This window comes from Thalassophryne amazonica, chromosome 16, assembly GCF_902500255.1.
Source record: "Thalassophryne amazonica chromosome 16, fThaAma1.1, whole genome shotgun sequence".
Taxonomy (NCBI): Eukaryota; Metazoa; Chordata; class Actinopteri; order Batrachoidiformes; family Batrachoididae; genus Thalassophryne; species Thalassophryne amazonica.
Genome location: NC_047118.1, coordinates 3462310 through 3478308, shown reverse-complemented (window position 1 = coordinate 3478308; position 15999 = coordinate 3462310). Strand labels below are relative to the sequence as shown.

Sequence of the window (15999 nt, the reverse complement as noted above, 5' to 3'; positions counted from 1 at the left end):
TGATGGTTTGGATGAAGTAACTAATGAAAATAATTCAGACAGAACAATCGGAGAGAAAGAGTCTAACCAAATACAGGCATCACTGAAAGCAGCCAAAGATAACGATACGTCTTTGGGATGGTTATGAGTAATTTTTTCTCTAACAGTTAAAATTTTGTTAGCAAAGAAAGTCATGAAGTCATTACTAGTTAAAGTTAATGGAATACTCAGCTCAATAGAGCTCTGACTCTTTGTCAGCCTGGCTACAGTGCTGAAAAGAAACCTGGGGTTGTTCTTATTTTCTTCAATTAGTGATGAGTAGAAAGATGTCCTAGCTTTACGGAGGGCTTTTTTATAGAGCAACAGACTCTTTTTCCAGGCTAAGTGAAGATCTTCTAAATTAGTGAGACGCCATTTCCTCTCCAACTTACGGGTTATCTGCTTTAAGCTACGAAAGCAATATACTTTCATATACACGCACACAACACCACATAGGTAAGCTTATGCACACCAGCACTTCAAAGAGATACTGCAGCTGTATCGAGCACTTTACTATCACGACAAAGCACTTTAATTCAGCATCTTATAATAAAACTGACTGTACCTGTACACACCTACAACTGAATTCTACCTCAGTACTTTCCTGCACTTTATATTGAGACAACAGCATTTTAACCTCCATCTTGACAGGAACAGATTAACTCCTCCTTTATATGGCTCTGGGTTATATTAAAATATGACAGTGTATTATATTGTAAATTATCAATGTTTTTATGCTTGTTAAATGCTCTGTGTTTTATATTTTATGTCTGGAGACTACGGATGGAAATTAGTATTATGCTAAAACTGGCATATTTACGTTAAAGTGTGTGCCCTATATATATACACATATATATATATATATATATATACACATATATATATGTGTGTGTGTGTGTACGAGGGCTGTCAATAAAGTATAGGTCCTTTTTATTTTTTTTCAAAAACTATATGGATTCATTCATATGTTTTACATCAGACATGCTTGAACCCTCGTGCGCATGCGTGAGTTTTTCCACACCTGTCGGTGACGTCATTCGCCTGTGAGCACTCCTTGTGGGAGGAGTCGTCCAGCCCCTCGTCGGAATTCCTTTGTCTGAGAAGTTGCTGAGAGACTGGCGCTTTGTTTGATCAAAATTTTTTCTAAACCTGTGAGGCACATCGAAGTGGACACGGTTCGAAAAATTAAGCTGGTTTTCGGTGAAAATTTTAACGGCTGATGAGAGATTTTGAGGTGATACTGTCCCTTTAAGGACTTCCCACGGAGTGGGACGTCGCGCAGCGCTCGCAGGCGGCGTCATCAGCCTGTTTCAAGCTGAAAACCTCCACATTTCAGGCTCTATTGATCCAGGACGTTGTGAGAGAACAGAGAAGTTTCAGAAGAAGTCGGTTTCAGCATTTTATCCGGATATTCCACTGTTAAAGGAGATTTTTTTAATGAAAGACGTGCGGACGGGTCCGCGCGTCGGGATGCAGCCGGCGCGGTGCGGCGGCACAGGAAAAACACCTCCGTGTTGATAACCATTTGTAAAATCCAGGCGGCTTTTGATGGCTTTCAGTGGAGTGAGTATCTGAGAAATTGTTTAACAGTTGGACATGTTCCAACTTGTCCTTAAGGCTTCCAACAGAGGTGTTTTTCCTGTGGTGGAGCGTCGCGGCGGCTGCGAGCCGACACTGCAATCCGTCCGCACGTCTTTCATTAAAAAAAATCTCCTTTAACAGTAGAATATCCGGATAAAATGCTGAAACCGACTTCTTCTGAAACTTCTCTGTTCGCTCACAACGTCCTGGATCAATAGAGCCTGAAATGTGGAGGTTTTCAGCTTGAAACAGGCTGACGACGGCACCTGGGAGCGCTGCACGACGTCCCGCTCCGTGGGAAGTCCTTAAAGCGACAGTATCACCTCAAAATCTCTCATCAGCCGCTAAAATTTTCACCAAAAACCAGCTTAATTTTTCGAACCGTGTCCACTTCGATGTGCCTCACAGGTTTAGAAAAATTTTGATCAAACAAAGCGCCAGTCTCACAGCAACTTCTCAGACAAAGGAATTCCGACGAGGGGCTGGACGACTCCTCCCACAAGGCGAATGACGTCACCGACAGGCGTGGAAAAACTCACGCATGCGCACGAGGGTTCAAGCATGTCTGACGTAAAAACATATGAATGAAATCCATTTAGTTTTTGAAAAAAATAAAAAGGACCTATACTTTATTGACAGACCTCGTATATATACTGTCTATAAACAATTGTACGTTCATTAATATGCACTGTCCCTGTCAAATAAACCAATAATGAATGAATGAATTCCAATTGTCAACACAGCCGAGTGACAGTTACACTATGGAGGGAAGGTGAGCCCACACAGATAGGTTTTAAGATGTTTGCGGAAAGAGAATACAGAATGTGAGGAACGGATTGAGAGAGAGAGAGATTGCTCCAAAGAGCTGGGGTGCATGTGAGCCGGTCACAGTCTTTACTCTTGAAACAGTCAACACTGGACCGGGATTTGATTGAAGGGAATGACTAGGTGTGGCCATGGTGCTAGTACAAGTCACCTGTGAGTTGCTGATGCCATAAAAGTTTAACTACTTACCCTCTTTGCTGCATGGCGCAGTGTTTCAGTTAACGCATCATCGATAGCATCTGGTAAAATTTCCATCTTGTTGCTGAAGGCTTCTGTCACAAAAACAAAATAAAAAGCGGTCTTGTATTTTCCTCTTTTTTAACTGGAGAAACGATAAAATTCTTTTTAATTGCTAACTAAAATTAAATGATGCAGTGAGACACCTTGATAACTTACTCTTCAAAACTCTAGAGTGAGAGGCTACAGGGCTTTCTTCCCTTTCCATCCTTTGAGGCTGACGCCAGCCCACAACCGCCACATCCCAATTTCACCGAGCATCGTCCTGGCAAAGGAGTTCAGCATTGATCCAGATAGCTGTTTCAGCAGATTCACCTATGACAGAGTAAAAAGAAGTATGTGTGCAATGGCAATATGCAACTTTCATGAAAATAACCACATCTGCAAAAGTGTTAGGAACAATAATTTACCACTGTCCTCCTAAACTCCTGGTCCTCCAGCGTTTTGCTGAATTGGTCCAGCTCCTCTGTTGTTTTAAGTCTGGCCTGCATTATCTGCAATGCAGTCAGCTTCTTCAGCAGCCTGATTCCTCACAGTAGTTGTAGTATGCCGTCTACCTTTGACTCCAGTCTGTCGAGTCGTTGCTGTGTACCATCTGTTACAAAGTTGCTTCAAGTTTAGTTTACATGAAACAGCTCCAGTGCTGCTGAAAGCAGGAACACGTATATAAACACAGCAGAACTACTCGATCAGTTAATAGGCCTCTCATGCAATGAAATCTGATGACATGGTTGTTTGTATAAATACATTATTAAGATGGCATCAAGCTGGTAGCTCGGTTATAGAAATGAGTTTGTAGAGGGGCAGCTGGCTCTTATTAACAAATTCCATAAAAACCTGAAACATATCTGTGCCTCTTGTGTGGCCTTTCAAAGGTAAAATGCTCAGTTCTTTTACATTCATGTTGTCAAAAAACATTCTAATAAAAACACATAGCTGAGCCACGTCCACAGTATCAGTGGATTCATCAAATTGCAGAGAAAAACACTCACATACCTCAATATCATTCTTCAGTTGCCGATCAATATCCTCCGCCATGAACTCGCATCGTCGTGCAACAGACTTTCTTGAGAGCTGCACATCCTGCAGACACGATCTCATTCTGATTTTTAAAATCGGCAAAGAGCACATCTGCAGCTTCCATGAAAGCTTCTTTCACAATTTCACCATCCTTGAATGATTTTTTTCTTTTTGCCAGAACACGGCTGGCACGATAAGAAGCTGTGGTTGCAGCCTTACTGGTGGTATTTGTCCGGGGGAAAACGGCCTGTTGTGCTCCAAGCCGGCTTTTAGCCGGGAAGCTAGCATCGTAGCTCTTGTGGATCGTCTTAAGATGCCGCTTCAAATTCCCTTTCTTCGGTAATGCCACGTTTGCATTGCAGATAAGGCAGATGGATTTGCCATTTGAATAAACGAAAAAATAATCTTCCTCCCACTCCGGATGAAAATGATAAGTTTGGGATCTTTTTCCTCCGCCATTATACGCTCGCGTCACTCTCCACTGTAGCTCCTCACGACCTCTTGACCCTGCGCATGCGCAGATAGAATGAACCGCGGGAGTTCCCCCCATGCGATCGACCGGTCAATCCGGACTAGACAATCATCGGGACGGTAGGTCTACTAAAGTATCCCTGAGAATGAAAACTTTCGGAAAATTAAGTAAGTTATAAAATATAAGTGTTAAGAAAGAAAATACAGGAATGACTTTATTTAAATTTACAATACCAATTCACCAGCCTTATCAATCAATATATAGATTGATAAGGCTGGTGAATTATGTAGTTAATAGAACGTCCCCTCAACGTAAGTATAACGTTCCAAAGAAACGTCCAAAAACTGTAACAAGTAAACGTTCCTGATGGAAGTTGCCAGGAGGTGGACAGAACGTTCCTAATTGTGCAACGAAAATGTAACGTCCCAGCAACGTTACAAGGACGTTCTGTGTTAGCTGGGATGCAACTTGTGTGCAGTACTTACTGTATCGCAATGACTTAAATAATACGGTTAACACTCTCTGCGCTGCAGTAGCAACTTGTAAATTCCCTTCCAGCATGCCAACTGTTTCCCTGAGGAATCTAGCTGTTGCCACAGAGCTCACGGGTTGAGCATGGAGTTGTGGGTATGTGATGTCAGTGTTGGCAAAAGACTCATCTGAATTTCACATCAGGTCAAATGCAAATCTACAAAGACAGCTGCAGCTATATCTGGAGCAAAAATAGTTGATCGCCAGTGATGTGAAATTTTTGTCATACTTTGAGGGGGGGGGGGGGGGGGGGCTTCCTACAAGGAGGACTGGATTCTAGTTTGCCCTTAATTGGATCAGTTTGGCAAATAAAAAGAAAATACAGGAATATCCAGAAAACTGATGGATAGACCAGTGAGGGAAGCCACCAAGACATTCATGATAAATTTGCAGGCAAATATGCGCGTTACTTCCCCCGTGCAGATTCTCAGTAGTGTGGAGACATTTTAGAAAAAGACAACATGGCTTACTTACGCCATCTATTTTCTGCATGTCCTGACACCCTGGGTGGTTTAGTGTCATCTAAATGTTAAAATGTCTAAATGTTTGCCTCAATTTGGATGACCGACTGCTTCAAGTTTAGAGCACATAAACAATGTCAAATGTATGTGTTGTCTTTAATTTTGATGTGTGCCATTATTATGGTAAACAAGTATTAACTATGGATTAATTGCTGTATCTTGTCTGAGGTAACTGGAGTGTAAAGGTAATTGACCTTTTAGGGATCAATAGTTGTCTGAAGTTTGAAGTAAATGCTAAAAAGGTGAGTGTTCTCAAAAAGTGAGTGTTCGCAAAAGTCCGTTAAATGAGGCACGGGTCCACGTTTTTTAGAATTTTTCTGTTCTGAAGGGCAAAACACAGACATGTGGAACGGCACCATCATAAAGGGGGTGGGGGAAGCTTCTCTTCAAACATGGTCACCTTGACATTTTCTACACTGCGCTAGCTGCTCATCCTTGTCGCATTTCTCCAAGCTGCAGACGGACGTGTGACCTTTTGACATTTACAAAGTCGCCCGCCTGAGCGCGATGACATTCTAGAAGAGAGAAAAAATATCCAACCAAAGTCACTTTGCCACGATTCAGTGTCAAACACACGAGCAAGTTATTGCTTAAATAACACATTTGTCAGATCTTTCAGGAAGTGGTTTCACGCTGCAGCTCAGACGTCTAAAAGCTGTGCCCACAGCAGTCAAGAAAAAGGGAGACCAACGTTCTGATGGCTTCGCTTAAAGGACACAGCTTCACTTCAAGAGCCTTGTGGGACATGATGCCCACCAACCTGTTTCTTATAGTCATAGATTAAAAATAAGCAGTGGTGACCTTAGTAGCCCCCAGGAGCCGATTTCTGAAAGTCGGTTCAACAAACTGAACGGAAACTGGAAGTCATGTGAGCTGGTAAACTCCACCTTTTTGGTTCCACAACAGCTCATAATTGGAGATGGGTGCAAGGGGGTATGGTGAGCATTTTTTTTGGGGGGGGGGGGACGGGACATGACAGCTGATTAATTCTACTGGATAACTAGCAAAGCTTCAGAATCATAATGTCACAACCATTTGTTGGTGACACAGGTGACTCAGTGTGAAACATCATTATAGTGATATAAATGTTCAAACAGCTCTTGAAATCACACCCTGGAGTTAAAGAGAACACCAAATTTCATTTACAACAATCGATTTTCACCCAGAAGGGGCAAATACCAAAAATTATGAAAATATTGCAGAAATCACCTGTGTCCACTCTCTATTAAGTCTCAATAAAATAATTGCACAAGGAGAACAACAAAAAAAAAGCCCTCAATGTTATACAGGTTGGCGGAGGGGCATCCATCCCACTGCTTTGCCATAGTGGAATGTTCATATATATATATATATATATATATATATATATATATATATAAATAAACACACAGACTATAAGTGTCAGATTCTTCTTGTCACACAGCAGGCTGGACATGGTTCTGGACATGGAGCAATATCTCCACCTGGTGGACTTTTGCCATTAATGTAGTCACAATGGAATTTCACCAAAAGCTCCAGTATATATATATATATATATGTGTGTGTATACACACACACAATTTTTATTGGATTTTGTGTCCTTCCTAGTATAAAGGAGTAAATGGTGATGCAGTTGATAATATCTACAAGTGATTAAACACTCAAATCAAAAGGCAGAATGCACCATTTAAGAAAATTAAAAATAATGTCCCCTTGGATAAATTTCTACAGTCTACAACATGTTTGTAGAGTGTTAAATGAGAGCTAAGAATTTCGTTCATAAAAGTTATTTCTAAAAAGGTGGCTTAGTCTGCCTTTATGTCATCACTGAAAAGAGAGAGAGAAAAAAAAAAAGTTTCACAAGTCCAAACCTGTATCCATCAGAACTCAGATTTTCACTGCCGAATATACAGTACTTTTGGAATTCTGCACTGTTACTGACCGACTCCGGAATTTCAGTTCCCCAATGCACTAAATGAAACACTCATCTGAGGTGACTAGAAAAGTTCAAGACTTGACTGCCAACAGAGTATTAATGACGATTGTAAAAATGTGCACTTGTCCTTTAAAGTCCAGTCTATCATTGAGATTACAACCCTGCAAAGCAGACAGGAATGCTTCAGATGATTCACAAGTAGTTGGGTTATAGCATGACAAAGGTGAAAACAGGTGACACAGCAGAGCATAATGTGATTATGAGTGTGAAAGGTGGAGAGTGTAATAATAAAGCAGCAAAAAACATCCAAGCTCTCAAACAGAAAAGAAATGAAATGCAGTCTTTTCATTGTACGAAGGAGAAACTACTTTAGTTTATTGACAGCCATGGAGAATGACAAACATACCAAAAAAGAAAAAAGTAAATGGGATGCCACAACAAAACTCAAATGTGAACGTTTGTGCGGGTTTCGCTTCTGCATCCTCTCCCACAGAAAGAAGATCAAATGGAGCTGTGCGGGTCAGCTGACTGTGCCTTTGGGCCAGCAGACATGATTTTAGAAATCAGGACGTTCCTTCTTCAGCTGGCTGTAGTCGGTGGTGACTGAGTAAAACTACAAACAAAATAATTTTAGTTTAGAGACGGAGGGAACAGACAATTCACACCACACGACTCTTTAGTGAGCTAAATATGAGAGAATAAGACAGATTTGTAGCATAGTTCCTCAAACTCCTCTGCATCTTCTAGGAAAATTAGGAATGATTACACCAGGAGAAAAGTCGGTGTGGGTCCTCACATTCAGGAAATGCTTTATGATGTCACTGTGGATGCACTCACACAGCTGAAGCATGAGGCAATAAACATTATGGTGGAGCAGACATCAACTTTATACCAAAATCATGCAAACAGCCATACAAACATCAAATTTGGTACAATGATGGACCTTTGTATTTGTATTAAATGAACTCAATGAGCCACATGAAAATCCAAAATGGAAACCAATGGCCGCCATCTTGGATTTTCATGTGGCTCATTGAGTCAATTTGACTCCTCCTGAGTGACTGTGCCAACTTTGATGCTTGTATCACTACAAATATCAATCCAGAAAATAAATCAGATTAATTGATCATGAAAATAATTATTAGTTGTATGCCTGTTAAACGGTATATTTTTCTTTCATATTTTTACTTCACAACTGCTTATTTAATTTCACACTATACAGCGTTCACGTTGAGATTTTCGAAAATTTGAAAAATGCTTTATGACAAATTATTTGAATGTAAAGTTGAAATTAAGTAGTGGAATTTATTCACAACTGTAAGTTGTGCTAGTCAGGAGAAAATCAGTCCTTCTGGCAAACGTTCGTATCTTAAAACTCAAGAACTGTAAAACTGTCAAAACCACAATTTTTATACATTAATACTGGGAGGTCAAAGATCTACATCCCCCCCCCCCCCCCCCCAGCCAAAAAAAAAGAAAAAAAATATGCATTGCTGATATTTATAAATGCCTTTTTTATTCTTAATTTTAGAATTCAACTAGGAAAGGTACCAGAAGCCCTGAAATGCTCACATTGTCCACTAGATGGAAACAAAAGCTGCTCAAATTTGCTGCAAGGTCTCGACTGTTTATTCATCTGACGAGTTAACATTTGTCGAAAATAAGATGGACTAACTGCCAAACATCAATTCTGTGGGCAACTTATTTGAGGTTATGTTTTACTGGAAAATTAACCAAAGGATAATCAACTAATCCCAAAAACAATCAATACACTATCTACTTCTTTAGGCTTCTCATTTTTCACGTTGGGTCACCACAGAGATCCAACATGGATCTGCATGTTGCAGCCACATGTTTAATCCACACAACTGTGACAACTCGCACAAAATAAACAATTCATAACTTCAAATTAAGTATCATTGGGTGTTGAACTGCCGAGGTGGACAAACAATATGTAAAGACAACTGTGGATGGTGGTTGACTGAAGATTATTATATTTGACATGTAGCTGAGGCGCACCTTGTACTGATGATTCGGACTGAGCTTGTTCCAGGGCTCTGGGTTGTTCTTGCGATCCCAGCTACAAAAAAAAAAAAAGGTGGTGGGGGAATCATACAGCAGGTGAGTATCATCAACAGGTTGAACTAGTCACACTGCAAGTGATTGTGCAAATGCAAGAGTTTCCCAAAACTACAATCATTCAGCTGTTGAAGCAGACTGCTCCCAGAAGCAAATCTATCCACTATATCTGAAAAACCATGAGAGGGTAGTGGATAATGGCACGGGCCACTAAGGGGTACCAAAGTTGACCATTAGTGCATTCATTTTGTGCCCACAGGTGAACATTGCCTTTAAAACAAAGCAACCCGTGGCCAAGCATTTCCTAATCCAGATTATCAACATGATCTAGTGTACAGCGCCCACAGTGTTTGATGTGGCTCTGCCGTAACAATCCTAACGGACAGATGCCCAAAAGTTTCAGAGCTTGAGAAAACATCATATAATTATAGTCATATCAATTTTAGAATAAACTCCACAAGGCGTTCCTAAATGATATTACTGAATGAAATGCATTATGGACACGTGCACCCCTGCACTGCACACTTTCAGGAGTCTTCAGTTTAAAACACACAGTGTGTCGCCCCCCGACACACTCAGCTGGTTTGTGTTACTCGTGTGTGTATTTACACTGGCTATATATGCTGCGTTGTTGCTCAAATGTTCCGTCGTCTTTGATAACGGCTTTTATTCCACACTGTTGTATCTGTTTTTGGAGGTGATTTTTAGAGCATGTGTTGTGTCCAACATTTTACAACATTAACTTTAAAATACATATAACAGACTCGCCATCATCTTTTCCTTTGATAGACTATTTTTATTATCCAGATCCTAGTGGGGAGGCAAGGGTCACAGAGCGCCGTACGAGGTTAATTACGTGTTCGGAAAAGTGAAGAGCAGAAAGTGACATCTTGACACCAGACAGCAACCGTGACTTTTTTCCGCAATCGTGGCAATTGTCCAAAAAAATAAAATTAAAACATTTTTTCCACATCTGTGACTTCTTTGCCACTCACAGAAGCTCCAGTTTAATGTGTTAATTAATGTTGTCAGTATAATGTCAAAATGACTGTCTACAGTCCGCTTTTCTACCTATTTTCACTGCATGTCGCTCGCGACGTGTGAAAAAAGGTGCCGGGTCTATTCTTTAGAGGTGCGCACCAGCCGTGACGTGATGCGAGACACGTTTCTGGGATACTTTCCTCATGCAGGAGGTGTGCAAACTGTAATGTCAACACACGATGTAACCCGTGTTTCCTGGTCACAAACTGCTCTGAATATTTGTGGGGCAATGTGGGGGGTTTTAAATTCCCAAATATGGCCTCCATTTCTGAAAGGGCTTCTGATGTCCAAACAACTCTCAAACATGTCTCAGCAGCCTAGCAACTCTGCAAATTATTTGGTCTTAAACAGTTTAGGGGTAGGATTAAAATAAAGGCTTGGGTTCTGGTATAATTTTTGTAAGAAACATAAAATACTCACAAATTTGAACAATACTTCTGCTTCCAGGCCACAGCACTTCCGGCCAGGGCCATATAGGTGATCCAAGCATAATTATAATGTTATGTGAAATGCTGGTTAACACAAATTTTGTTGCTCATTCAGTGACAATTTAAATGTATTGATGATGAGCTGTGATCAGGGATCCCTTGGCTACACATCTGTGTGTGGACACTTAAATCCCTGTTAGAACCACACAACAGCACAAGATTAAAATATTGCAAACATCACTTACTGCAAGATTTAAAAAAAATGTATTCAAATTGTTATTACTTATAATTAGTTCCTCATTACAACCGCCAAGGATGTAATAAAAAAATCACTGGCATTTATTTATTTATTTATCTGTCTGTCTGTTAGCAGGATTACATCAAACCTACAGCACAGATTTTGATTAAATTTCCATCACAAATTGATATAAGGCCATGGAAGACTCTATTAACTTCTGGAGGTGATCTGAATCAAGACTTCTGGATATGGATCAACTTTATAAAGTTTTTATATATAAGGGCATGGAAGACTTTGCTGAATTTTGGAGGTGTTCCAGATCCGGATTGGCACACATCAGAAATCTCAGACTGCTTTTGTTGTAGCTGCATTTGTTAGTTTGTGTTTGGTGTTTAGTTTGTTTTTATCCATGCTTCGGATGGGGAGTAAATGGCATTTTAATCTCTGGGCATCTCTGGTTAAAATTATTTAAACCACAACTTTGATATTATTTGATTAATATATTGTGTTTTGAATGTTACACTATGAAGAACACTTTGGAATATTTTGCATAAAATCATCTTGCTGTTTGCAGTTGCCGTTTTCAAACGTTAGCATGGCAGTAGTTGGTATTATATTTGTTGTATTGTGTAAAGTCACAGTGTGGGGCCACCTGTGACTTTGGATCCCTAGTCGTCAGTCAGTGCATGCCCCTGCATTAATCCAGCCCTGGTTCTGGTTATTGATCCACAGCTCTGACACTGTTTTACTCAGTTAAGAACTCTGCTGTGTTCAAAGGAGTGGATTTATGTGTTAAATCCATGATCACGAGATGTGAAGTAATTTTCACACGCATGTGCAGCCCAACTAAGTAGACCTACACCCATACATTCTTCATGTTTTTTCATACTGCGTATACAGGTTTACAGCATGGGATGCGGAGTAAATGGCATTTTAATCTCTGGGCACGCTGCATGCAGACCACATGTTAAGATTATTTAAACCACAGCTTTGATATTATTTTGTGACAGTCTTGATTGTGATGCCATTCATGAGGCTATTTCGGTAACCTATACACAGCACATGATACGCATAGTAGCAGAGGTGGCTCTAGTTTCCATGAGTCCTGCATGGTAGCAAAAATAACGGTATGGTCCAGGCCCCATTCGAGAATGTTTTAGATTTGCCAAACGCACAGAATATCAGTCTGTGTCAGACCGTGTGTCCTCACCAGACGTCTGGGTTTTTCAAAGCAAGGCGAGCCAGATAAATCACAGCCATCACGCCACCTCCGGAGACGAATGCAAAGAGGGGGACCAGCTGTAAAAGATGCAGGAACAAAGACGTGAAAAATCAACCAGTCACGGAAATGACCACAACAATAATTATTAATATAAATATTTTGGTTCTATAGAGGGTTTTCAATCACGTGACCGATTTACTGCAGGAGAGGTGCCGTCTCCATTCTGGATTACAAGGAGGCTGGCGCGTGATAGAAAAATGGAGAGAATGTCCGGTTATTACGACGCTTTAAATCCTCAAGATAAAGCTAATTATTGTGATAGATGTGTAGCAGTTGGTAAGTGGATCCATATCTTATACCAGCTAGTGAATTTTGTGGTGATGTAACCAACTGGCCGACAGTGTCACACTGCGATATTGTGAACTAGGAAGCTGCCGACCAGGTCAGCATCGCCGGCCTCCTGCAGAGCATCACAGCGGAGCTCTGAAAGCGGAGATCGTCTTGAAGTTCTGAGCGATTTCTCTCACCAGGCGCTGGAAGGGCAGCTTGTGGATCAGCAGCTCGGTGCTCAAGGACCACAATGTAAGCATCCGTACTGGAAGCGTTCTTGTGTTATCCTCAGCAATAAAATAAAATAAAATTCTGGGAGCAGTGGATTTCTGGAAGCGGCGGATCTCTCTCAGCGCCACGGTGCCGTGAGGCTTCTTCACACCGACGTTGAAGCTTCTGCAAATGTTCGCCAAATGCACGTAGTGTATCACAGCGGCCACCGCGTCGTAATCCAGATTGGCCGCGGGACACAAAATGACGTGACCGATACGTCACATGAAAACCCTCTATAACTCATTCACTTTGCTGGAAGTTAATCTTGTTACAAGTCAACAAGCACAAGCAATATAACTTTCATTTTTTTCACTAACTAGATGAAGATTATCTTAAATAAAACTACACAGACGCTACGCATTTGTACTTAAACGTCGAATAATACATGCTAACACTTAGCAGCTTCACTTTCTACAGCCCAAACTTCGTTGGACAGTAAACGTGAGATTTACACCAAAGCACCTGTTAACACGGTGACACTCCTGAATGCTGTAGGAAAAAATACACGTATTCACATATTTGCAACAAATGAAAAAATCTGTTTCTGCAAACAAGTTTGTAAAACCTCCCACGGGCGCAGTCTATGTGCTGGCATGTTTACGCTAACAGGCTCAGCTAAACTAACTTCGAGCAAGACCCGTCAAATTCTTCTACAAATGTAACGGACTGCATGTACCGCTGGGAACCGTCGCATCTGTTTGTGGATCCCGGCGAACATGTCGACGCGTAGATCAGCTGTTTATTCCAAGTTGTACTAAAAAAAAAACAAAAGATTGAGTTTCCAAAAATGGGGCGTCGTTTAAACTGCTCAGGCAGAGATCAAGAATAGGTGGCTAGACAGAATGCCTGAGCGACTTTATCAATCCTTCCCAAGAAATATTAATTATAAAGTGAATGGTGCAGAGCTTTTATATCACAATGTGTGTATAAACTAGGCTAAATTTACAAGTTGTCGGGATTCTGCTGTACCGCTTAAATATGTATTATTTAACATTTTAGTCTGGCACTCACCTTGGACGGCAAGAATAACATAAATAGCCACTACTTTACACAAAGACGCATTAGTTTGTAACACCTGCAAGGAGAGAGCTTTTATTTATTTTTTCTTACTGTTAATCGAGGCAAACAAAAATAAAATGCATAATTCTTACTTGTATTATTGTCGTCGGTGTCGACGGATGGCGCTGCTTCGTGTTCCATTAAGTCTCAATAATAAATTGTTATTCATTTTATCCAGTCTTTGTGTTAAATCGTAAAATTCTCAAGTCGTTTTGTTTCATTAATAACAGGTTGTTTTTATTAATATGTCAAGAAATCTCAGAACTCGCTCGTTTGGGTGAGATGAATTAATGGCAGCAGGTGGCGCTGTTTCTTAGAGTGGGGCAATAACCTAATAACAGCTAAATTAAATCAGGTTTTTGATTAAACTGTTGAGTCCTAGTTTGGGTTTTAGAAATTGTGCCCATAATAATGGATTCTAACAAGTGTGCAATTATTTCCATTTACTTATACTCATTATTAATTAGGTTTTTTTTCTGTGCAAGTTGAAAATCAGTGATGCCCTTTCACAAATTTAATAAATTTAAAAAAAAAACTATGGTAAGTAGTAACAAAAACAACCCATATGTGTATATGACATAATTATCAAACTCAACTACAAAAAAGAAAAGTTGTTTTTATTTTAAACTGTCAGCACATCTTGTTTTTATAGTCAAGACCTTGCTGCACAGCTGAGCATCTTTTGTCCCCATCTAGTGGGCAATGTGAACATTTCAGGGCTTCTGTTAAACTTCGTACTTCAATCCTAAAATTTAGTTTAAAAAAAAAAAAAAAGCCAATTATAAATGTCATAAACACATGATTTATTTTGGTGTGCAGCTTTGAGCTCCCAGTATTAAAATACAAGGAATTTAGATTTTGAGAGTTTTATGGTTCTTTACTTTGAAGATATGAAAGTTTGACAGAAAGATGTACAGAAAGGTGAAATTTCTCCTCACAAGCACAACTTACAATTGGGATAAAACAAAAGTGTTCTCATAAGTGTTAATCATCTTACATAATCGGATTATTATAATCATACAAAAACCACAAAAATATTGTATTTCAGAAGCCTTCACGTATTATTCTCGGCAGATTTTACTTGTACTTCTGTAATTTTATTGTCCAAATAAAATCATTCAATCAATCAATAACTGTCTGGCCAGGTCACAAAACTAAGTGCATCATACTTTCTTTCAAATATAACTCCAATAAAATGAACCGGATTTTCTCCAGACATGAACCACACATCCTAAACGAATGTCTTTCAAATGGGTTTCACCAAGACCCTCTTGGCCAGGACAACTGCATTTTATTTATTCTTTTGTCAGCATCAACTAGTTCTTTCTTATCCCCAACCTACCTAACCATTCAGTCATTTTCTTTACCTGCTTACACCAATCAAGGGTCACGATGGGGCTGAAGCCTATCCAGCAGTCACAGGGTGTGAGACAGGGTCTATCGCAGGGCCAACCAATCAGCCCCACGCAAAAATAAAATATTTTGTGTATACACACAAATAAGTTGTATGAATTGATGGAAACTGACATTTTAAAATCTGAACTGCCAATACTCTACCCAAATCCCCAATGTGGTGGCACAGTTCAACTTGCAACATACTGTAGCCACTTGTTTTTATTTCCAAATATAGCATCAGAATAAAAAAAGATATGCTTCAGCAAATGTGTTTGAAGTTTTCTACAAAAGCAATCAAGCTGACCCTGAGCTAAGGCTGGGGATGCTACGACCACAACTGCGCAGTCTTGCTACTGTGCCCAAAGTAAAGATGAACATACCACCAACAACCGGTCGAGAGGCAGAATGATTATTTTTAGAAAAACAACTTCTTATGCCCCTTTAACTGAAAATGAAGTCTGACAACATACTTAAGTACTGAGCAGTAATAGAAATGACCTTAATACTACAGTATGCAAGACTTAATGCCATCTGGAGGTGAACATGGGCAAAGGAGATTCATGCTCACTTTCTTTCTTGTGATGAGCAATAATAGCGCCAATGCCCCGTACAGAGTTCAAAAACTCATTAGCACAGAAAGCAAATAGGGCAGCAGCCACTTATCACATCTCCAGTACCTTCCAATATAACACGCTCCCAAATTCTGCAACACCTAGTTTCTTTCGGTTTGTCTTGTCTTTGTTTGTTTTTTTGCTCGGGGGTCACCACTGGCTTTGTGTGTTGATTTGGCACAGCTGCTCTGGATTCCCTTTTT

At 40.1% G+C, this 15999-nt stretch overlaps 1 protein-coding gene and 1 long non-coding RNA gene across 3 annotated transcripts; both read right to left on the bottom strand.

Moving 5' to 3' along the window:
- Window positions 1–2647: 2647 nt before the first annotated feature.
- LOC117528063 lies at window positions 2648–4168 on the bottom strand. Its single transcript, XR_004565661.1, has 4 exons — window positions 3658–4168; window positions 3072–3256; window positions 2821–2976; window positions 2648–2696 (listed from the first exon to the last, which is right to left on the bottom strand). It is a non-coding gene; the product is annotated as an uncharacterized LOC117528063 (long non-coding RNA).
- A 3300-nt stretch (window positions 4169–7468) lies between these two features.
- ndufa4l (NADH:ubiquinone oxidoreductase subunit A4, like) lies at window positions 7469–13552 on the bottom strand. Of its 2 annotated transcripts, XM_034190589.1 has the most exons (5): window positions 13408–13552; window positions 12117–12205; window positions 9140–9200; window positions 7663–7733; window positions 7469–7626 (listed from the first exon to the last, which is right to left on the bottom strand). In XM_034190589.1, the coding sequence occupies exons 1-4, from the start codon at window positions 13447–13449 to the stop codon at window positions 7677–7679; spliced, it is 249 nt and encodes an 82-aa protein (XP_034046480.1). In that variant the 5' UTR covers window positions 13450–13552; the 3' UTR covers window positions 7469–7626; window positions 7663–7676. The 2 variants fall into 2 exon arrangements, with proteins under 2 accessions (XP_034046480.1, XP_034046479.1); XM_034190588.1 differs by having other exon boundaries at window positions 7469–7733.
- Window positions 13553–15999: the final 2447 nt, after the last annotated feature.

What these genes read in the sequence shown, in the direction of transcription:
- ndufa4l (XM_034190588.1), bottom strand. Translation starts at nt 13,449, where the DNA reads ATGTTCGCCGGGATCCACAAACAGATGCGACGGTTCCCAGCG. An exon ending in AGATGCGACGGTTCCCAGCG is followed by an intron (nt 12,206 to 13,407) that starts GTACATGCAGTC and finishes CATCTTTTACAG; the next exon opens with CTGGTCCCCCTCTTTGCATT. An exon ending in GTCCGAATCATCAGTACAAG is followed by an intron (nt 7,734 to 9,139) that starts GTGCGCCTCAGC and finishes TTTTGTTTGTAG; the next exon opens with TTTTACTCAGTCACCACCGA.